Source organism: Lutra lutra, chromosome 2 (genome assembly GCF_902655055.1).
Source record: "Lutra lutra chromosome 2, mLutLut1.2, whole genome shotgun sequence".
Classification (NCBI taxonomy): domain Eukaryota; kingdom Metazoa; phylum Chordata; class Mammalia; order Carnivora; family Mustelidae; genus Lutra; species Lutra lutra.
In genome coordinates this window covers 199,533,600-199,558,579 of record NC_062279.1, presented here as the reverse complement: position 1 = coordinate 199,558,579, position 24,980 = coordinate 199,533,600, and the positions used below count along the sequence as shown (strand labels likewise).

Genomic DNA, 24,980 nt, shown 5'->3' with positions numbered 1-24,980 from the left:
CAATGAGTTAAAGACAATCATATTTTAAACCAATCTTTTAACTATAAGAGTAATAGTCCATTCTAAAAGAATGGTCTGAGAGAATGTAGGTAGCTATTTCAGGCTCCATATAAATTGAATCTTTATACTGTTTTCTCTTTTTCTTTTTTTAGAAGTTGGTTTTTTTTTTTAAAGATTTTATTAATCTATTTAACCGCCAGAGAGAGAGACAGTGAGAAAAAGAACACAAGCAAGGGAGAGTAAGAGAGGGAGAAGCAGGCTTCCCACTGAGCAGGGAGCCTGATGTGGGGTTTGATCCCAGGACCCTAGAATCATGACCTGAGCCAAAGGCAGACACTTAAGCAACTGAGCCATCCAGGCACCCCTCATTTATCTTTTAAGTACAGAAACATTTTGAGTTATCATTTCTGCTTTAATCCTCTAAAATCCCATGGAAAAAGATGTAGTCTCACCCATACCACAGATGTGGAAACAAAAGCAGAAAAAAAGATTAAATACTTGTAAGATAGTTTATGCCATTACAAAATGGGAGCAAAGTCTGACCTGCTCCTTTATGAATGAATTATAGACACATTCATAAATATCACTGAAGTGATTAAATACTAAAATGGTCTTATCTTCCACATAAATTAAGATGGTAGGGGAGACACTTGATCAAAAGTATTTAAAACTTCATAATCCTTTTATAGGGGTTCCTTAAATTCCACTTTTCAGCTTGTAATAGGTACATTAATTTACACTGGGAACATTACCATTTACTCTGTAACATTAAAGTTCCCAGTTAAGAAACTGGTGAGGGGAGAGGGAAGCCAACCTGCTGAGGAGAATAATAGGGGGAAAGACAGGAGGAGGCTGGGTCCTTTGTGATGTAGTTTAGGCAGTACTTACTCTGGAACCATCTACCTCCAGACCTTTTGTTGTGAGAGATAATTAGATGTCTTATTTTTTTTTAAGGCAAAAAAGAAAAGAAACAGGTCATAAACTTTTACATAGAATTCATCAAAACAATTTTTTTCTTGGAACAAAAATGGTAAAAAACCTGGGTTTTCTAGAGACTTGTATGAATACTGAGCTACGAAGATACTCAAAGCTGAAGTATCTGGAATCATTTGGCTGCCTGTAGTCTTCAGCAAAATCACAAAGTGCTCAAAAATTCTTTGACCTGAGGGGAGGAAATAAATATTAATGTAATTCCTTGGCTAATTTGAAATGTCTTGTATTCATCTCTATTTAATAGTAATAACTGTTGAAGACCCCAACTGTATAAGTAACTCCAACACAAAACCACAGCATTTATTTTCAAAAGATATATTAATACTTCAGTAGTAAAAGATAAATGACCTAAAATGTCACTACAGGAGTTATTAAATTTACATCTAAGATTGATACAGTTCTCTAACAGGCATAACACAAATTTCATAATCTCTTTATAATAACATTGATCACTGACATTCAGCTTTAGCACCAAAAATATTAGTAATTGTGATGGTTTAAACAACTCTCAAAGGTCCAGACACCTAAAACTTGTAATTTTTCTGAAGCACAAATCTGAATCATGTATGCAAATCTGTAATGTTAATATGCAAGGAAAGGTCATGTAAGTTGTGAATGGACCTAACCAACTGACCAACATCACAATGCAAAAAGATTCTGTTCTCCATAAATTCTAGATGATGCAATAATTCTTCTGAAGAAACAAAGATTATTGCCTTGTAAAAAATTCCTAAAAAATAACTATTGTAATAATGTCATATGGTGACAGATGATGACTACATTTATGGTGGCAAGCACTGGGTAATATATAGACTTGTTGAATCAATATGCTGTATACCTGAAACTATATATAACATTGTATGTCAGTTATGTATCTCAATAAGGGAAAAAAAAGCCAATTATTAGCATTATTAATGAAAGTAAATGTAAACAATAACATTTAAAGACTATTCTTGGTCAAAACACAGAAGTGTAATTAGATAAAATAAAAAAGTGGTTTTACAGATTGACTCAGTTAAAATGTTGGTTGGCTGTTAGAATTACAATGGCTGATTTAATTTTATTTCATTTATTTTCATAGTATTATAAATGAATTATATCCTTATTTTTAACATCATTATGGTATAAAGAGGTCATCTGAATTTTCCAGATATGCTCTACTTTTTTCTATCATTAGAAAAGCAATCATATGCTACAGAGTAGTTAATAATAAATGTTGAGATTTTCAAAATTCTTGATATTTTTATGAACGTCAGGTTTCTGTTATAGTAAATAGCAGGCATTTTATGAAGGAGAAAAAAATTAAATTTCTCTTAATACTAAACAAACCAAAAAAATATGGCTTTGTGTTTAGATCTTGGATCATCACTAAGTTAATTAATATGGATAGTAGGATATTTATTATACAATCCCCATTACTATTCTCTCTCAAGTGCACATCAATAGATTTTCTCCCAGTCCCTTTATCAGTACAGGTGTCACTCTTTAACAGAGTATAATCAGCTCCCAAACATGTAGAGGATAGCTGAACTCTATTAAGACAATGACTTGATGATCAGACAATGCCAATTCATCATTGACAAGGTCCCACATAAAGTCAAAACTAAAAATCCTTTAATCTCAAGACTTTAGCGCATATAAAAATGGATGAAATCTTTAACCTACAACTTCAAATATCTTCCATACTGAATTTAGTTGCAAAAGATGAATTTAATTTCACAAGTAGTTTATTATTCAACTACCTAAAGACTGGTGATGGAGGAAGAGGGGAAGAAGAGGGAACAAAGCAGAAGAGAAGGGGGTGAGCAAGAATTTTCGTTAATGTGATTATCGCTATATTACAGATAAAGGGATTAATAGATAAAAGAACCTCCTCATTCTAGGTAAGGCCACTAAGCTAGAATTTAAATTTAGGATTAGAATTTGAGGTCTAAATCCCTCTAAAGCTCTTAACTGTCTCTTACTGTAATTTTATCCATATTTTTCTCTTAGAAAATCATTTTTTCACAAGTTATAATACTTCTAGACAAGACAAATCACATGTTAGTGTATAGTCTTTGTATAAGTCTACCTTTTCAATCAGACCATCATGTTTGTCTTTAAAGTCTTCATTAATATCCAATGTTAAGATAGGGATTTCTTGTAGAAAATCAAAGTTGGTTCTGTTTTAAAAAAGAGAGAGATGAACTAAATAAATAGAAAAAGCAATAAATAAAAGACAAGCACTAAAAATTCACTCCTATATTATCTCTGGAAAATCAAAATGTTGTCAGTCATTTTACATTAAATTTATCCAGCAAGTACCTGGAAACCTCTTCTTTCTCCCCTAGACTTACTACTATATAATAATACTAATAGTAACTAAAAATCTCAAGTATAAAAAAATAAAGCTAGGCATTGTGACATGTAATTCTTCTCAAAAACCAAAAACTCCCATAAAGTAAGGAGTGTTTGCATTGAGAAGATGAGAAAACTAAAGCTCAAGGAAGTCACTCTGAGGTTCAAAGGATGCCTAAGGTTACACACTAACAAATTGGGATTTGACCCAAGATCTGACTAATAATGACAACAAAGTCTGTGCTGTTAACAACTGTGCTATACTACCTCCAAAGCCTTGATCTAAAAATTAAATTTGAAGTATCTTATCTTAAATTCTCTCTGAAAAAGAGTACCTAAGTAATGCACTCAAATTTCCAACTTTATCATTTAAATTCCATATATTAGGCTGTCAATACCACTGGAGGAGATTAACTACAAAAATTTTAAGAAAATAGGGGCGCCTGGGTGGCTCAGTGGGTTAAAGCCTCTGCCTTCGGCTCAGGTCATGATCCTGGGATCCCGGGATAGAGCCCCGCATCGGGCTCCGGCTCTCTGTTCAGCGGGGAGCCTGCTTCCTCCTCTCTCTCTGCCTGCCTCTCTGCCTACTTGTGATCTCTGTCAGTCAAATAAATAAATAAAATCTTAAAAAAAAAAATTTTTTTTAAGAAAATTAGGATCTCATTAAAATAAAAAAGAACCAAAACTCACACCTAATTCTGGGAGATCCTATAATACTAGTTTAAAATAAAAATGGCTGAAAATGAAAATCTGTACATGTTTTAGATTAAAATTTGATAAAGGTCTTTAAAATAAATAGTAAGTATAAGGAAGTCTTACTTCAGTGTTCTATGCAGTAGCCAGCTCTCATGCTTATAGTGAAGCTTCTCTAAATATTCAAGAGGAATGCCTTGTTCTTCATTTCTTCCCCGTAAATATATTCTATTCAAGCATTTCTAAAAGCAAACAGAAAGGGGTTGGGGGCAAGGAACAATTATTCTTGTCTGCGATCATTAAATTTTTCTTCTCTAGTGTCTTTTTAGTTATGCTAGACAAATCTCCATTTATGCCTTCCAGAAAATTGAAATAGTTCATTTTTTTCCTCCTTGTGGAAAAATTTGGTGGTTCTAACCATTTGGTGGTTCTAAGCCAAGTAGTACTTTCAGAATCAATCTATAAACTTATGGGATCCCTATTTAAAAAATACTGTATAAAGTAAGTTTGGTAAGAAGTTCAATACACAAACTGTGCTTCAAAATTTATTATAAATCCTCTTTTCAAATACTTAAATATCCTACAATCAAAAGATATTATAAATAATTTTGATGAAATAAAGTTTTGTGTTTACAGACTTGAAGATACTATATTTTCTAGCAAAATGAAATTATTATATTCTTTATGTTCTACATTTGCATTTACTATTTTTGTAATTAAAAACAAAAATTATTTTAAAAAATAGAAGTGAATTTCAAAATTATTATTAAATTCTGGCTTTCTTGATATTAAAAAGAAGAACAAAATCATCAGTTGGAATCAGAAACCTAGTTTCTTTGAAAATTCAGCTTCAGTAGCAACACAGTATTCTTTCTGGCTAGTAGTCATGACATTCATATTCATCATTGCCTACTCTGTGGTTTAGGGAAGACAGGGGAATAAAAAACATAAAAACTGGAATGGAAGCAGGAAAACCAGAAACCTGCTAATAAGTAAGCTCTTAGTTAGGTTAGCTTTATGGAAGGGATCCACTTCCTGGATTCATTACATAATTTCATATATAAACAAGAATGGGGGCGCCTGGATGGCTCACTCAGTTAAGCATCTGCTTTCAGCTCAGGGCATGATCCCGGGTCCTGGGATCGAGCCCCGAATTGGGCTCCCTGCTCAGGAAGGCAACTGCTTCTCCCACTCCTCCCTGTTTGTGCTCTCATTCTCTCTCTCTCTCTCTCAGATAAATAAATACAATATTTGGGATGCCTAGGTGGCTCAGTCATTGGACGTCTGCCTTCGGCTCAGGTCATGAACCCAGGGTCCTGCGACAGAGTCCAGCATAGGGCTCCCTGCTCAGTGGGAGCCTGCTTCTCCCTCTCCAGCCAGCTTTTCCCTCTCCAGCCCGCTTCTCCTGTCCAGCTCCCCCATGCTTATGTTCCCTCTCTTGCTATCTCTGTCAAATAAATAAAATCTAAAAAAGTAAAAAATAAAATAAAAAACAAACACAATCTTTTTTTTTTTTAAACATATAATGTATTATTTGTTTTGGGGGTACAGGTCTGTGAATCATCAGTCTTACACAATTCACAGCACAATTCACAAATAAACCAAAATAAATATAATCTTAAAAAAAAAGAAGAATGGCGATGTTATAATCTATAATGAAAGTCACATTTTCAAGTAAGCTCCCTTAACTGAAAATGGCCAGGGTTCTCTAACTCTCTTCTCAACTGAAGCTACTATCCAGCCCAAGCCATGAAAACATAAAAGATTTCTTGAAATGGACTTCCATCAACTTTGCAATTCACTCACAAGTATTTGCTGAGCTCCTACTATGTACCTAGGCCCTATTCTAGGCAATGGAAATTCAACAGTAACTAAAATATCTGGTCTCACACCAAGAAACCTATATTCTGGGACGCCTGGTTGGCTCAGTCAGTTGAGTGGCTGCCTTCAGCTCAGGTCATGATCTCAGGGTCCTGGGATCGAGTCCTACATCGGGCTCCTTCCTCAACAGGGAGCCTGCTTCTCTCTCTGCCTCTGCCTGCCACTCTGCCTACTTGTGCTCTCTCTCTCACAAAAAAAATAAATAAAATCTTCTAAAAAAAAGAAAAGAAAAGAAAAGAAACCTATATTCTAAGGGTTGCTTGAGCAAAATTTCTTTTAAAGATTTTTATTTATTTATTTGACAGAGGGAGAGAGAAAGAGAGATCACAAGTAGGCCGAGCAGAAGGCAGAGAGAGAGGGGGAAGCAGGCTCCCTGCTGAGCCGAGAACCCGATGTGGGGCTCGATCCCAAGACTCCGAGATCATGACCTGAGCCAAAGGCAGAGGCTTAGCCACTGAGCCACCCAGGCGCCCCATTGAGCAAATTTTTAAATCTAGCTGTGATAGATAAGAGACCTTGCCAAAGTTAGGAAGAAATAATAAAGAACAAAACTGAGGAAACACAGAGTAGGGCCTAAAAGAGCAACTTGACAAATCTGGGTTTCTTCTTTGCTGAGAAAAGAGAATCCTCCTATCTACGCAGTTTCTAATTTGGATGTGGGAAATAAAGAGTAAGGAGTGGAGTTGAACTAAATTGCCTTCACTGCATACCACTAAAAGGACTTCTAAATATTACTTTAAATTGTCAATGGAGCAAGCAAATTTTTTAAAAACTCTTTTTTTGAAGATTTTATTTATTTGAGAGAAAGAGTGACTGAGAGAGAGAGTGCACACACACAGGGGGGAGGGGCAGAGGGAGAGGGAGAAGCAGACTCTTCACTGAGCATCAGGGAGCCTGACATGGGGCTCGATCATGGGATTCTGGAATCGTGACCTGAGCCAAAGACAGACGTTTAACAGAGTCACCCAGGTGCCGCAGCACGCAAATTCTTACTGAGTCTCACCTCTGGAGTGGCTCGAAGATAAATGATTCCATCTAGTTCAAGGCTTTGGCCAAACTGTTGATTCATCCAGTCATGCCAGTCTTGATAAATTGTCCACTCTGTTTCATTCATGCAGTCAGATTCATACAGATTAGATGCAAAGACATACCTGAAAGAGAGTCTACATCAAAACATAATTCCTTTCCACAAAACACAAACAGAAAAGAGAAAATAAATCTATTAAATGGACATGGAACATTCTCCCAGAATCCATGGCAGATAATAAGTTAGCAGAAAAAAAATTAATAGAGTATCTCCAACTACAAGAACTATGTTCTTGGCCATCAGTTCTCAAAAAGGTAGGGTCGTGACCCCTGGTAGTCCCCAAGGTCTTTCCAAATGTCCCGTGAGAGGCCAGATTACTGTATGTACAATACTTCAACCAAAAGAACATGGTACACAGATTGAATATAGAAGCATAAATGAGAATCCAGCTGTCTCCCATTAAGTTAGACATTACAGAGATTTGCAAAATACAATACAAGCCTCTTCTCACTAATTTCTTTGTTTTGAAAAATATAATTTTTATAAGTATGTTATTAAAGCTAATATGTAATGGGTTTATATTACTAATTTTAAATAAATTAGTAAATGTTCTTTATATTCATCAATCTTAATTTTTAACATGAATATCAGTAAGACACAAAGCTCTTTGGGCTCTTCAATAATTATAAAGAATGGAAAGGGATCCTGTGACCAAAGTTTGTGAATATTTGTTTTGCGCCAGCTCTCTAGCTTAAAAAATCCTTACATAAGCAGGGTAACTCTAAGAGCCCCTTAGAGATTTCTGATCTTGCTCAAGAAGCAAGTCTTGAATACAGACCCAGATTTAACCAGGGTAGATGAAGATTTTAAAAGGGTTGGAAAAAAAAAAAACTTCTCCATAAATTTGAATGATATGGTTACCATAGTCCCCAAAGTCTCCATGGAAGCTAGCAATTATTAATGCTAGAACTTCCCTAATGCCACGATTACCAAACTGCTAAAGGAAATGTTCCATCTCAAATCCTCAGCATAGCTTCTTACTCCTTTGATTACCAGAAATAGAAAAAAAATTCCAGTTCCATGCCACGATTCCAGAATGACAAGTGCAAGACATTTATATATACCTGTCACTATATATAGATCGCTCAAAAAATAATACAGGTTTCTCTGTGTCTTTGAGCTTGCCGTCAAGACAGGCAAGCTGGGCTCGTATTCGACTGAGGCAGGCATATGACTGGAAGGTAAAAGACCATCGTTCAGGTTTCTCATACATCATCTGAAGAACATTTCCGCCACTTTCCTGAGATGTCGTCAGTTCCTATTTTGAATTTGAAAAAGAAACAAAAAGCAGAATGAATGCTCAATAAATCTATTTAAAATTTTTTTAAAGTTTAAAAAGAGAAGTTAGATAAATAAATGCATCGCAATTAGCAAAATCAAGATGATTAAGTCCTCTTCCTCCTGCTCTTTCCCATTGCAGTTCTCAGGTTGCCTGAGGTCTAGAAGAATCTGAAAGGCTAGCTTGCTTAACCATCAGTTCCTTAGAGCTTTTCCACAAGAAGTCACAAACTAAAAGCCTATGGCAGAAAATACTTGTTTAGCCCTTCTAAAATTTTGAATTAGTTGTCAATATTTATTTAACTCTTTGTTTTTCTTTTAAGATTTTATTTATTCGACAGAGAGAGAGCACAGCAGGAAGAGGCGCAGGAAATGCTAATCAAAACCATGAGATATGACTTTGTACCTGTCGGAATGGCTAAAATCAAAACAGACAGTAAGTGTTGGCAAGGATGTGGAGGAAAAGGAATCCTCATACACTACTGGTGGGAATGTAAATTGGTACAGCCACTGTAGAAAACAGTAGGGAGGTCTCTCAAAAAATTAAAAATAGAATAACCATATGATTCAGTAATTCCACTACTAGGTATTTACCCAAAGAAAACAAAACACTAATTCAAAAAAATATACACACGCTTTTTTATTGCAGCCTTATTTACAAAGAGTCAAGATATGGAAACAACATTAGTGTCAACATTTTCCTTCCATTCATGGATAAGGAAATGGATAAGGAAAGGATAAGGAAATGGATAAGGAAAATGTGATATATATAAATGGATAAGGAAATGGATAAGGATAATGTGATATATATAAAGGAATGGATAATGGATGTGGATAAGGAAAATGTGATATATATAAAAAACATATATAAAATATAAAAATATTAAAAAGCATAAAAATACATATAGTGGAATATTACATACAGCCAAAAAAAGGATGAGGTTATGCTGTTTGTGACAACATAAATGGACCTAGAGGGTATTATGTTAAGTGAAATAAGTCAGTAAAAGGCAAATATATGATTTCACTCATATGTAGAATCTGAAAAAAACAAATGAATAAAAAAGTAAACAAAAAGCAGAATCAAATCTATAAATACAGAGAATAAGCTGATGGCTGTCAGAGGGGAGAAGGATAGGAGATGGGCAAAATGGGTGTAGGCGAGTGGGAGATACATGCTTCTGGTTCTGGAATGAGTAAGTCACAGGAACGAAGGGCACAGCATAGGGAATATGGTCAATGATAGTGTAAGAGTGTTGTATGGTGCCACATGGTAGATACCCTTGTGGTGAGCTCAGTGTAAGACAGAGTTGTGTTGAATCACTATGCTATACAACTGAAATTAGTGTAACATTGTGTGTCAACTACACTCAAATGAAAAAAAAATTTTTTTTTTTTTTAAAGATTTATTTATTTATTTATTTGACAGAGAGAGATCACAAGTAGGCAGAGAGGCAAGCAGAGAGAGAGGAAGGGAAGCAGGCTTCCTGCTGAGCAGCGAGCCCGATGCGGGACTCGATCCCAGGACTCTGGGATCATGACCTGAGCCGAAGGCAGCGGCTTAACCCACTGAGCCACCCAGGCGCCCCTGAAAAAAAAATTTTTTTAATGTGAGAACCAAGCAATACTGTGCCTATAGTTCCTCTCAATAAAAATTACCTAAAACCAAATCACACATGCTTCCATTAGGTGGAACATACCCTCTCCAGTTCATCATCAGCCCCTGTCATTCCCTGTTGATTCTCACAACAGGCCCCACTCATTTGTTCAGCTACCTGACCCCGCTAGGCATTTTAGGTAGGCCCCAATTTTCTAATAAAACAGAACAAGTCCTCCCTAAAATCTTGTGATTTCATAATCATATTGTTGGAACCAGTATTTTCAGTTTAAGAAAATGTAGAATAAAAAAATAAAGTTAAAATCTCCGTAATCTTTTATTTTTCCCCCAAGCATGAGATGGAGAGCATGAGCAAAAGGGGCAGAGGAAGAGAGAATCCTCGAGTAGACTCCATACTGAGTATAGAGCCTGACATGGGGCCCAAACTCATGACTTTGAAATCATGATTGAGCCAACACCAAGAGTAGGACACCAAACCAGCTGTGCCATTCAGGTGCCCCAATCTCTGTAATATTATAAATGAATCTGAAGTAGCATCTGGAACTCATGAATAATTTTCCTTTCTATAAAATACATTTTTTTAAAAAAACCCAAAAAACAGTTTTCCTAGCTCCATACACCAAAAGGTCTATAAACAATGACAACCTTTTAGGAATAAACATAAATGTCACCCAGATTATGATCTCTAAATACCATTTCCCACTGAAAAAAATTAGTGTCACATACCTGATTCCTGCCTGAAGAAAGAAATGTACAAGATGAGGTTAACACATCTTGCTCCAGGAAACAAGTAAACTATCAAAATCTGCTGAAGTTGTACCACAGACAAGGGAGCCAGTTATGAAAGGGCTTCCACTTGTCAAAAAGATAGGCCCCTGGGGTGCCTGGGTGGCTCAGTGGGTTAAAGCCCCTGCATTTGGCTCAGATCACGATCTCAGGGTCCTGGGATCGAGCCCCACATCAGGCTCTCTGCTCAATGGGGAGCTTGCTTCCCCCTCTCTTTCTGCCTGCCTCTCTGCCAACTTGCGATCTCTATCTGTCAAATAAATAAATAAAATCTTAAAAAAGAAAAAAAAAAGATAGGACCCTTTGAACATCTGAAAAGAATGGTGAATAGAAGGCAAAAAATCATAAATTCAAAATACTAAAGAAAACCAGAAAACGAAAAAACCAAACTCTTGAATCATCTTTGGAGGTTTCTAGGTAACCAATTAATTATTCTGGAAATTTCTAGATATAGAGAAAAAATTATCCAAAATTTTATTCTGGTTCTTTGTATGCAAATGGTATTTCAAATTAATGGAATAGATGAGGAAAGGATCTCCTTCGACTGAAGAATCTCAGCCAACAGCCTTGATTATTAGAATATCTATCACCTTTTCTAATACCAACTGATAGATTAGGGCAACAATTAGCAAGAGATCCTAAAATCATTAGAGAAGATCTAATATAATGTATGAATTACGCAGACAAAACCTAAACAGACCCTGGAAATGCAAGTCAGAACAGAGTGATTCTAACATCACAAAGGACATCCTCCTTCGTGGAAGAAAGTACACACTGACACTTAAGAAGTCTAGCCAAAAAAGAACGCCAAATCTAATCAAAGCTCTAGAGATCTAACTACAAATATACAGGAAATACAGAGATTGAGAAACATGTTAAACTATACCACAGAGATGCACTCAGCCAAGACCAGAATGACGGAAACTATACAAGAACAAATGACCCAGTTTCTTCAACTAATAAACTTCAAAGAAAAAAGGGAAGAGGAACCAATAGATTAAAATTTGAAAGGCATATCAACTAAATATAATATGTGAACCTTGTTTAACTCGGTATCAACAAACTATAAGAAAATTATGAGACAAAAAGAGAAATATGAACACAAACTAGATGTGATGACACAGTAGAATTACTAATCTTCTAGATGAAGGGTGTTTTTTTAAAGAATCTTTTTTTCTAGAGTTTCTATTGAGTCTTTAATTTCCATAGCTAAATATATTATCTAGAACAGAGGTCATCAAAGTGTGGTCGGGGAATGCCTGAGAAGTCCCTGAGATCCTTGCAGGGCTCTATACCGAAAAAAAAAATATATTTTAATAATAAATGTACCTTTTTCCATTCTCATTCTCTCATGAATGTATAATCTTTTTTCCTGAAGATTTCATTTATTTGACAGAGAGAGAGAGATAGAGCAGAAGCAGGGGGACAGCAGGAGAGGGAGAAGCAGGCTCCCTGCTGAGCAAGGAGCCTGATCCTAGGCTCATCTCCAGGACCCTGAGATCATAACCTGAGCAGAAGTTGGATGCTTAACCGACTGAGCCACCCAGATGTTCCAAATGTATAATTTTCTAGAAGCTAAGTAACACATGATACTGCAACAGTTTGAATGTAGAAACATATGTGAGAACTCAGGAATAAGTCAAACATTAAAAGATGTGCAAAATGAGATATACAAAAAATATATATGTATTTATAAAATATTTAGATATGGAGACCATATATCCCACCTAGTGGAAGCATGGGGGACTTGGTTCTAGGAAATTTTTACTGAGAGGAACTACAGGCACAGTATTGCTTGGTTTTCATATCAAAAAAATATTTGAGTATAGTTGACACACAATGTTACATTAATTCAGTAGTATAGCATAGTGATTCAACACAACTCTGTCTTACACTGAGCACACCACAAGGGTATCTACCATCTGGCACCATACAACACTCTTACACTATCATTGACCAGATTCCCTATGCTGTGCCCTTTGTTCCTGTGACTTACTCATTCCAGGACCAGAAGCATGTATCTCCCACTCCCTTCCCCCCATTTTGCCCATCTCCTATCCTTCTCCCCTCTGGCAGCCATCAGCTTGTTCTCAGTATTTACAGATTTGATTCTGCTTTTTGTTTTTTATTCATTTGCCTTTCTCTGACTTATTTCACTTAACAATACCCTCTACCCACAAAGTTTTGTAATTAGATTTTTATGTAGTCTGATTAAAGTAATATACATTAGGGAATACCTAATTTAATATGTGGCTTTCTTTTCAAAGAGACCTGGTATTCTAAATGAATCTCTAATTTGTAAAATATATAGGAAATAATTTTTAGCATTTGAGGACTATCCATTGTCACTTCACTATTATAGCTCATAGTCAATAAATCCTACCATTCCACACTTTCCAAATCAAAATAAAAGGATGAACAGAAAGAAGCCACCAATATTCCTTCTTTCTTTCTTTCATAGTAATAGAATGTATTAGAATACTTTAATATTAGAGTTGTCAGATTAAGAAAGAAAAACAAAACCCAGGACCTCCAGTTAAATTTGAATTTCAGATAAACAACAAATAATTTTTTAGTATAAGAACTCCCCAAATGGGGCGCCTGGGTGGCTCAGTGGGTTAAAGCCTCTGCCTTCGGCTCAGGTCATGATCCCAGTGTCCCAGTATCGGGCTCTCTGCTCAGGGGGCCGCCCCTCTCTCTCTGCCTGCCTCTCTGCCTACTTGTGATCTCTGTCTGCCAAATAAATAAAATCTTTAAAAAAAAAAGAAAAAAAAGAACTCCCCAAATATTGCATGTACTTTAACTTAATATACAACAGCTTACCTTTCCAACCCAGTGGACTTTCATTTTTGTTTTCTTATTTAATTCTTGCACAAGCTTGATTTTTCCCATTATCACTCCCATTTTAATGATTAAGAAAAGTTTAGAAAAACTAAAGTGCTTTCTAAGATTACATGGCTAAATAGTAGCTGAATTAGAGCTTATAAATATTTAGATTATATATAAAAATTTAGTGCAACAACATATAATGTCACTGAATTTTACCTACAATCTTATCATTAAGCATATGCTTCCCTTTTTAAACTTTTAAGCCCATTTTAGGAAGAAAAATAAAACCAATTCCAATTTTATCTATAAGGAAAAAGACAATCTCACATACCTTGGGATATGTCATTCTCACTTCCTAATATTCCCTCTCTCTAAATTCCAGTGACCCAATAATAATCCCTAAAAGTTTCAACACATACCAAATCAAATATATAAACCTGATGCTTCCATTTTCAAGAACCATACCCCATTATTATTAGTTCAACTGCAACTGCTTTAGCAAAGAAGAGTTTTTATTCATAGTCCAGACAACCAGAAGGGAAAACAGCCTAGGAGAGAAGTCCTCCATTTGTGAACTAGAAATGATCATTTCCCTGCCTGTCAGAAAACCAAGAATGAGCTCTGCCCTAACAGCTGATTATCTTGAATACTACTGTTTTTAAAGGAAAGACATTTTACCCACCACGTGCATTGTAGGGGCAAATAGTTATCGATAGTCCCAGACCAAAGGAAGAAATAAGGAGCTGTCTTCATAGGTCCTTTGATGGGCAAAGGCAGCTTTCTCAGCCTTTTCCATAATGTGAACCCATATAAAGATTCCCCCCAAAAGTCATAAAAAGTCTTTAATCTTGTATAGTAACTTTCAAGGAATAAAATATGATGGCTTAATTCCTATTCCAAATCCTAATCCAAAGAAACACCCCTGAACACTTCCTAGAAGTTCACGCTCAAAGCAGGTGGTTTTCCTCTGGGGGGAAAAAAATCCAGAAGTGTAAATATTGACCTCAAAGTTTCAGTTAAGAACTAAAAACCACACAAACACATGGCACTCTGAGGCAGAATTTAAATTACATACCACAAACCACATATTAACTGAATCTTCTTCCCAAAATTGAAAAAAAAAAAAGCATAAAATAGCAAGAAGCTAACTGTCAACAATAGGTCTGTTTAGAAAAACTCTCAACGGATGATGAACTGAAACAAAGGTGTAGTTTGTTACCTTCCCAAACTGCTTAAAGAATGAATTTTTTAAGTTTAATTAAAAAGGCTTTGTTAATTTAATTATAAACTGACTTTCCATTTATTCAGCATCCTCCAGGAGAAAAATATTTCATACAAGTGAGTCTTTTCAACTAAATGAAGTTTATCAACTTAACCACTTTTTTTATGTAGTTTTTTTATAGGGAGAAGACACTAGTATGTATTTTATTTTCCTACCCATGTAAGGATAGCATTTTGAAACTACTCAGTAATAGACGCTTACTCTAAGACAACTTTATAAATTTGTGAATACCAAGTGCTGGATTTATAAAAGAAATTAGCAACAGAGCACAAGCCTCCAATGTACACATAAAATATCAGGCACAAAGTATTCACATTGCTATTCAATCTTAGACTAAATGAGCCCAAATTGGTATTAGTTTTTAGTTCTTGTCTATTTTTGTTTTTCTATTTCTTCCTTAGATGTCAGGTCATCGATGTGGCCATCTCTTTGCAGTCCCTCCCTTGATAGCCCCTTCTAATCAGAAAATAAGTTTATTAGATTGTGTCAAAAGTGTTAAGTAGATACCCTATGAAGAAACCACATTAATTTTAACACATCTTTTTGTGACCTCCATTTGGGCTGCTCAAATGATTTGTTTCCTTCCTTTTTCTCAGCTTATTTGTACGTGCCTAATCCAGTACTTTTTAACTATTACAAACATCCCTTCTTAAAAGAAAAGGTAATTAAATGTGGGGTTTTTTTAAGCATATTTCCATCATGTATTGTCATTCAAGCAGAGTTTGGCAACATAAAATAATCTGGTAATAAACTTTTTACCAATCAAAAAACGTTTTCCCTTAACGAAACTTCTTTCCTGGATGTCAGCTACTCCCCCTCAAAGAGGGTCTATGAGTAGACCAAAAAACAAGCATAAACCTACAATGTGAAAAAAAAAAATCAAAAAAATCCAATAAAACAGAAATGCCAGGTCACATTATATTTCTTTTAGTAATGACACCAGCTTTTACACACTTCCCTAGTTCTTCAGAAAGGTGGTAGATGATTGTGGTCATTTATTTTAAAGTAAATCAAATTCAAAAATAGCTTCAGGGGAAAGAAAGTGATATAAAGCAATGAAAAAAATGAAAAATAATAAAATGAAATAGAGCTGTTAGGCCTTCTCCCTTTGTGCATTAAATTAACCAGAATATTAATGAGTTACCGTTGATTTTCTGAGTTACAATTAATTTCATGATAGGTGCTAGCATTTACCTGATAGCAAAGTAGACTCCGAGTTTAATCCTAACATCATCTTAAGAAGTTTTTTCATTTCACTAAAGGAATTACGTATCTTTGATGCTAAAGTAGAGGGGCAGGGTCATAGTGGTATCCACGTATGTACAGGATCCTCTGTAATGAAAATGTTAATTCAAAACAAAAAAATTTAAGTCTTGGATTAGTCTGCTCTATTCCTGGTTACATTATCCCTGGTATGCTTTTATAAAATGAATGTGCTTAGGACTGTGAGCTAAAGGGCATATTTAAGTTTTTCTAATAATTTATTTTTTTATCTCTTAGAAGTGGAAAATAGAGAATATCTGTTGAAGATCTCTTCCACATAAGTTAATTAAACTTGGAACCTTTGAGTCTAAGTTACATTAAAAAATAAACGTAAGGTACTCCTATTTAGAAATGCGTGTGTGGCAGATACTGCTATTTGTTCCCTAAAGACACATCGTTTTTCTTCCTGGACACAAACTAAGTTTTATTTCCCAGCCTCCCTTGTAGTTGAGTGTGGCCATGTGACTCAGGTTCTAGTCAATGGAAGTAGAGCAAAACAACGAATACCATTTCCAGGATTCGCTCTAAAAACCTCTCAAATGTGATGTTTCTCTCTTTCTCCATCAGCTAGAAGCAAAGGACACCAAGACCCTAGAGCAGAGGTTCTTCAACTACAGCTCCAGGGCAAGGGTAACAAAGTATGGTCCCCATAACAGCAACAGCAACATCACTTGGGAAATTGTGAGAAATGCACATTTTTAGCACCCACTCCACACCAGACCTAATAAATCAAAAACTGGGGGTAGGGCCCAAATATGTGATTAAACAAGTCTTCCAGGTCATTCTAATAAACATTAATGTTTGAAGCACTGTTCTAGAGGTTAGATGAGCCACAATTTCGAAAGCATCTGGGTCCCTGAGTCACAGCATGGCATGTCATCCACCAAATACCATGTTGTACTGTTCTCTGAGAAATAAAATTTTATTATTTTGAACTACAGCGATACTAGAGCTCATTAAAGCAGCAAATCTACCTGATAAATACATTTAATGATATCTATTAGAAGCGAACTTGGTTCATCTGAAAAACACTTAGGATAAATTTGCTACGCACAGGGATAACAAAGTAGGTTACATATATATAAAATACGCTTGTTATATAGTGAGAAGTTTGAAACTTTTTTTGAAGAACTTAGAGGATAATATGCTAGGTGAAATAAACCAGTCACAAAAGTACAAATACTGTGTGATTTCAACTATATTAGGGTATCTACAGCAGTCAAATTCAGGAGCACCTGGCTGCCTCAGTCAATGGAGCATGCAACTCTTGATCTCAAGGTTGTAGGTTCAAGCCCCACAGTGGATATAGAGATTACTTAAAAATAAAATCTTTAAAATCAAAAAATAAATAAAACCTTAAAAATAAGTTAATCAATTAATTAAAGTAGTCAAATTCATAGATAAAAGAGAGAAGAATGGCAGTTCCCAAGGGCTAAGGGAAAGGGGCAAAGGAGAACTGTTTAATGAAGTTTTAGTTCCACAAGATGAAAAGATTCCAAATATCTGTTTTACAACACTGGAAATATACTTAACACTACTGAATTGTATATTTAAAAATGGTTAAGAGGGTAAAATTTATGATATGTTTTTACCACAATGAAAATATTAACACAAAAAAAAGACTACACATCTCCTTTTATTTGGCTTTTCCAACACTCTCATACTCTTGCCCAAAGTAATTCCAAAGTCTACTACATGAAAATAACTTAGAGAACCAATACTGACTCATCACCCAATTATAAAAATAATAGGTAGTGCTCTAAAAATATAAACGGTTAAATTAAAACTAAATCAAAAATCTGCAGTACAATTTTACAGCTCTCAACATGTTAGTTGTCTGAGTTTACACCAAATTAGAAAATTAACAGTAAAGCCAGGATATCATTTTCCAGTTTTTCAGGGTAATCTAAGAGCCCATACAAAATGTTTTCTTTTGATTCTATTCATGAGGTTTTGGAGACTACAAATTGCTGGGTTTTTTGTAGCAACTCTGACTACATAAAATGCATATTAAAATTTATCCAAAAAGACACTGTGTATCATCTTTACCAACTTGAGTGTAATTTTATCAGTTTTTTCCCCTCTGAAAAGGACCCAGATTAAAAAAATGTGAATACCTCAGGGTCAAATTATATTATGTAAAAGTTGAAAGAATAGGGTACCTGGGTGGCTCAGTTGGTTGAGCAACTGCCTTGGAATCAGGTCATGATCCTGGAGTCCCGGGATCCAGTCCCACGTCAGACTCCCAGCTCCATGGGGAGTGGGCTTCTCCCTCTGACCTTTTCCCCTATCATGCTCTCTCTCTCTCACTCTCTCTCTCAAAGAAATAAATATTTTTTAAAAAAGAATATCTCTAGAATGCAGCTTAGCTATATTTATTTTTAAAAATCTGTATTCTTGGGCCACTTAACCTCACTTTTGGAAATTTGTCTTAAATAACCCAGAATACAGATTTAACCACAAAGATGTTTATCACATGACTAAGCAAATAGGCTATTGTTGCACTATAATTAGGCATTTGTATATGTAAGTACTGGTACATGCACACAGTAAGTTAGGCTGCCATTAGAAATCATTTACAGAGTGACATTTTTAATTACCTTTGATATAAACATTATGGGCGGGGGAACAAAGCACAAAAGTGTATATTGTCGTACCAAGTAAGATCTGTAGTCTTCTCTAGGTAATAAGATTGTAGGCAAGTCTTATTTTCTTCCTTTGGTAATCTATATTTTCTTAACTTCAAACAATGAACACGTATACTATTCTTAAAAATTATGTCTCCTCTCCCGCCCATATTAGATATAGTAAATTACTATCTCAACTATACATAAGATACATGTAAGGTTGTGGGATAACAGATAAGTTTTACTCTGTTTCTGTCATTTATATCTGTAATTCTATAACATACATCATGATAGAATACTTGATTATTTTGCAGAAAGCACAAATTATTGTCAAGATAAGTGAAAACCAGTAATATTGAGTAAAGATACAAAATCATTTATCTTTTAATTCCAATCTAACCTTTGTAAACAATGCAAGAGTTGAATTAAGTTCAATAAAAAAGATCAGAATCTACCGAACAAGATAATCATAAAATAGCCAACAAAAGTTATCAAGTGATTTCAGAAGGTATAGGTAGAAGTACTTTATCAAGCATTCTTAATTGATTTTCAAGAATGACTTATCAAAATGCTGTTATTTGAAAAACAAGTATATTTTATCCCTCCTTTATCATAGTTCTAATTTCCAGTAGCTTCTTAGTAGTAAAAAGTGTTCAATAGAAGTAAATAAAACACAATTAATAACAAAGATCTCCTTAGACTTCAGCTGGATAAGAAAAACAAGACAGAGCAGAGATATGTTCCTAAGAATTTGTCCATCTCAAAAATAAGCTAAAAGGAAGCAATTAAGTCAAAACTTTGGGCCTCAATAATAATATAAACCACCAAATAAAGGACTATTTGAAACAAACCTTCAATTCAAAGATTGGCAATCTTTTGGGCGGCACCTTTAAAGATAATCTTACCCTGGGAGGGAAAGGAGGGAAGGCAATAGAATCTTTTTAGGTACTCAGCCTCATTATTTTGCTAAAATTGGTGCAGCTTATCAATAGTAGAGCAACATTTCAGCCACTAGGTGGCGGGTAAAAAAAAATTAAACGGCTAAAAAACAAAACACAAGCAAAGGATGCAGGTGCAAATTAAGTTACAGACTAGGTTAAGAGATCAAAGGTACCAACAAACCAACAACCCAACTCTTCCAATTCTACAGCAACTGCCAAGAAGTGTGATTAAATGAAGAACATCCAAAGTAGGACTGGCCTTGCCAGGGTTGGGTCTGAAGACCGTCTACTTCTCACTACTAATACCCTTCTAAGAAAACTGAGATTTGGACTGTGGGTGATTCACATTATAATGTCAAGGAAACAATCAGAAATGAGTCTGGGGAAGAGAGCTCAAGGATAGAGGAAGAAAATACCTTTTCTTGCGTGTAGTGGAGGTATGGAATAAGAAGAAAATATCCAAAGATACACAAGAACCCACCCACCACCCCCCTCACACTCCACAACCTTATCCCCAAAATACCATCCACACTGCCTGAAATTCCACCTAGAAGTGCAGAGGACTAACAACATAAACAGACCCCAATATAGGCTCACAAATAAAACTATTCTCTAAGAATGTGCACCAATTAAAGGTATCAAATTTTAATACCATGGAGACATGACTAGATTACAGTAAACTGTATAATGAACATATCGGTTCATCCATATGGTAGTTACAGGGATCAATTTGTAATTTTGACTCCAGTACATGGGAAGAAAATGCCCCTACCCATAAACAAGAGTATCGGATCTGTGAGACCAAGAGTCTTAAAATAGAGACAGATGCATCAATCTGTCACAGTCTGATGACACCAGTCATTAAGACAATATAACTAATTCTCCTGGGCTCTGATTCTAACCTTAATAGACAATCCGCTTATTATACATTTGTCTTCTCATATATAGTAATGCAATGTTTTCAACCTCTCCTTTCCAACATAACTAAAGGGGTCAATATAAACCCAACACTAACAGTGATTCACTAAGGCAGTCATTTTTACCCAAGAGCATTCCACAGATTAAAATTCCCAAGGGACTGTTTGTCATTTTTATAAAATACCCTAAAACTCTGAGATTCTATGAGTTCCTTCCACTGGTTGAGAATTATGGGTCTCCACAGAGAATACGTTGACCTAATTCAGTTAATCTGATAATTACATTTCTCTCTACAAATTAAATGTTTCAGCATTTTGGTTTTTATAGATCAGTTTCTGCACCCCAAATTAATTACAGGTATACTGATAGGCAGAGATGTGCCTTTGATGTGCCAAAGAACCAGTTGTATATATTTAATATGAGTTAGAAGCTTATGACACTAAAACATTCTAGGGCCTTAAATGGAAGTCAACTAATCCAATTTAGTTTAACATTCTCTCAATGAAAAAATCCCTTCTGTATTTCTCACTGGTTTAATTTGTTCTACTTCCTACCTAACACCTGAGAATAACTAGACTGATAGTTTACTCCAGAAATGAGGAGGAAAGAGGTGTTTTTAGAATACAGGTCTCTCATTTCTAACAGTAAGCACACCTGAGCAGGGCACTTCAGTGAAAAAGGCCACAAGACATATTTTGGGAGATAAAAAGGCAGAGTGGAGGAAAGACAGAAGACTCAAAGGAAAATGACAACGGGACCTGAATAGGGACTCCACAAAAGAAATCCAAATGGCAAATAAATTAAATAATGGAGCACAATCTCATTAGCAATAAAAAAAAAAAAACACAAACTAAAAAAACATAAAAGATATTAAACACCCAACAGAATGACAAAAATTAGGAAGCTGGATAATAACCACTTTGGAAAACAGGCATCATACAAATAGCCCACCAACCAGGGATTTTACTTCTTATTCCCAGAGAAACTCTTTTATGTGTACACCAGGATTCATGTTCATAACTGGGCTGTTTTTATAGAAACTAAACTAGAAATCACTCAAAAATTTATCAAAAGTATAGAACAGACAGGTAGTGATATATGAACACAACTGAATATTATATGGCAATGAAAATGCACAAACTGCAAATGTATGCAACAATATTGACAAATTTTATAGACTTAAACAAAAAAAGCAAGAGGAAAAAGATTGCAAACAGTTGATTTCATTTATATAACATTCAAAAACACAGAACTAAATTATATTTCTCAGAGATATGTTCACATATGGTCAAATTATTTTTAGAAAGCAGAAGTATTATTGCAAAATTTATCTTATGGGATTGATTACTCCTAGCAGAATTACCCAAGAAAGAGATACTATGACCTAAGGACAAACAGGGACTTCTAGAATATCAGTAAAATTCTGTTTCTTTACCTGGCTGATGATTAGCTTTCCAATTGTTCTTCAAACTATACATAAGTTTCCTATACTTTTCTATAGTTATATCATGTGTCATAAAAAAAAATGTGGAAAGAAGCAAATAAATTTACCCACTTTAAAATTCTACTTAAGGCTAATCTTGCCTTTCCCCACAGACCAGTCTGAAATATCAATTTCTTAAGAAAATGGAGTACATATGGAAAAGAAATCCCTTCAAGATTTAATCCTAGGTTATTCTAAGTATCAGAGTGTACTAAGCTGCACCCCTAAAGTTAACTATGCTTGACAAATCAGTGTGAGAAATATTTTTTGTTTACATTTTAAATACTCAATTATTATTCCCAGATCCCTTTATACCAACAGCTAAACTTGAAAAAACAGACATTTTTGTTAAATCTCTCTTCCTCTATTCTAACAAAGTAAGTTTATAGAACACATTTCCATTTTGAAGATTTCTGCTATGCTGCTTTCAATTTCAAGGTCTTAGCCATCAGATCTCTTTCCTTTCTATACATACAATAAAACATATTGTTATAAAAAATGAAAATTTTTTGCAATGTAGAATGGAAAGTGCTAGGAAATTAACCTTTGTGTCCACGGTGCCCAGGGTGGAAGTCTGGCAAGGATGAAAAGTACAAAGAAATAAGAAGATAAATCTTCTCACTAACACAAAAGGCTCAAAAAGTAAACTAATAGGGATGCCTGGGTGGTTCAGTTGGTGAAGTGTCTGCCTTGGGATCAGGTCAGGATCCCAGGACCTGGAATGGAGCCCCACACGGTGGGCAGTGAGGCGGGGGCGGGGGTGGGGGGTGGCGCACAGTTCTTGCTCAGCAGGGAGCCTGCTTCTCCCTCACCTCCCCACTCATGCTCTCTCGGTCTCTCTCTTTCAAATAAATAAATCTTAAAAACAAAAAAAGGTAAACTAATAAAATTAAGTTACCAGATGGTTTTTTGGTCTTTGTTTTCCTGTTCACTAGTTTTTAAACAAAATGTAAAATCTATTCAAGGAATTTAATTTGCAATGAGATATTTTTAACTTTTTAATTAATTTTTAAAAACTCTTAAAATTCTACTTAGATGCAATGAGTACATAAATCTTGAGTGCAGAGCTCAATGAATGTTTATACACCCACACACACACACATCCATGTATGAAGATGAAGATACAGACTTACAGCTAGATTTGAAAATTTTATTAGGGGGAAAAAAAAACAAAACCCAAGAGGTTAAATACCACGGGTCCTCTAAAGCAAAAGGAATTTATTTTTTTTAGCTAATTTCGTTTTCATACCTCACAATCTCCTTGAGCATTCTGAACACTGCACCACCTGGCAACAGGTTCAGGAACCACTTCCCAATCCTCACAGACCTGTTTAAGGATATTCACGAATGTTGTCTTCCCTGAAGCTGTTGTGAGAGGAAAAGAAAATTGAAGAAGGAGACTTAGAAAAAAAAAAAAAAAAGTCAAAATCAACTTTTTCAAAATTTATACCAGCAAAAATACAAAAAAACAAAAATATCCAATTTCTTAAACTTTCTCTTTAGATTTGTTTTAATAAAAACTAAAAGGATCCCTACCACTTGTATTAGACACATTTGTTACTGTTTTTAGCTTATCAAGGCTACGGAACAGAAGAATTTAAAACCTGGTGAAACTGTAGGCAAGGTGTTAAAGCAGAAAAAAAAAAAACCCTAGTCCTAGCCTCACTTTCCTTAGTAATTAGAGATAACTGTGGGAAATGGTTAAGGCTATTTTTCCATTTAATTAAATATGTGCTCTGGGCGCCTGGGTGGCTCAGTGGGTTAGAGCCTCTGCCTTCCGCTCAGGTCATGATCCCAGGGTCCTGGGATCGAGCCCCGCATCAGGCTCTGTGCTCAGCAGGGAGCCTGCTCCCCTCTCCTTCTCTCTCTGCCTACTTGTGATCTCTGTCTGTCAAATAAATAAATAAATCTTTAAAAAAAAAAATTAAATATGTGATCTTGGGCAAGTCATTGAATCTCTCTGAGCCTGTTTCTTCATAATACAATGGAAATAATAATGCCCTCTTTATGGAAACTGTTGTGATAAACAAGCTATGACTATAGTGACAATCATTATAGGCTCTTGCCTTTTCAAAATTTTTCTGTCTACTGGCTCTATTCTCTCAGTTTACAAACTTAAATCCTTCCCATCTAAAACCAACTTAGAAACAGCCAAATGAACTATAAATCAATATAAAGATGTATCCAATATCCAGAGTTTTACAATGAGAATCAGTATGATTATATGACACTAACTGTATAACTACACAACATTAAGCCATAGTACCCAACAGAAATTATAAAAACATTTTTATAAAGACCCTTATAAAGAATAGCCATGTTTTCTCTGCTTCACTTTCACAGTTCTGTGCACTTATCCAACCCTTTAAAAAAAAGCTGTATGTACTTTGCTTCTCCCTGATCATTCACTAGCTTCTGAGACACCTATAGGGAAATAGTTCACATATAATCAGAACATATTAATTCACTATTTTAATATTACTTGGAAATACATTCCATTTAACAGTAGGGAAAAGTCTTGACCTAGAATTCAACAGTGTGTAGCAACACTCCTAATGACCACCACACCCTTCCTATCTGAAGTCAGCAAATGTGGTTATATTAGACATCTCTGGTCAGCATAATGTGCTCTCTCTCTTTTTCTCTCCATATGTATATAAAAATACACACACGGATTAAAATATAAAAAAGCAGCTTCTGCAAGCTTAAAAGGAAAGGTTCCACATCCTTATAAACTGGATCCAAAGAGGGCAAAAAGAACTTACTTTTGACTTGAATACTATATTCAAATCTAGGACATTATACAAGCAATAGGAAATAAGAAAAAACAGAAGAACTTTAAAAGATCACACATAGACGGACACCTGGATAGCTGATAGCTCAGTTGGTTGAGTTTCTGACTCTTGGTTTTGGCTCAGGTCATGATCTCATGAGTCATGAAATGAAGCGCCGTGTCAGGATCCA

General features: G+C 35.2%; 1 protein-coding gene and 1 long non-coding RNA gene across 2 annotated transcripts in view; one reads left to right on the top strand and one right to left on the bottom strand.

The window, feature by feature from the left end:
- Window positions 1-663: 663 nt before the first annotated feature.
- The window catches only part of DCK (deoxycytidine kinase), a 28,112-nt gene continuing 3,795 nt past the window's right edge, over window positions 664-24,980 (bottom strand). Inside the window, exons 2-7 of the mRNA XM_047719483.1 lie at window positions 23,266-23,381; window positions 8,056-8,249; window positions 6,908-7,055; window positions 4,150-4,265; window positions 3,065-3,155; window positions 664-1,162 (exon numbers count right to left, since the gene is read on the bottom strand). Coding sequence (XP_047575439.1) covers window positions 1,136-1,162; window positions 3,065-3,155; window positions 4,150-4,265; window positions 6,908-7,055; window positions 8,056-8,249; window positions 23,266-23,381 — 692 coding nt within the window. The 3' untranslated portion in view covers window positions 664-1,135. The remainder of the gene's footprint in view (window positions 1,163-3,064; window positions 3,156-4,149; window positions 4,266-6,907; window positions 7,056-8,055; window positions 8,250-23,265; window positions 23,382-24,980) is intronic.
- LOC125093803 (uncharacterized) lies at window positions 10,226-16,824 on the top strand. Its single transcript, XR_007125342.1, has 3 exons — window positions 10,226-10,380; window positions 15,381-15,445; window positions 16,615-16,824. It is a non-coding gene; the product is annotated as an uncharacterized LOC125093803 (long non-coding RNA).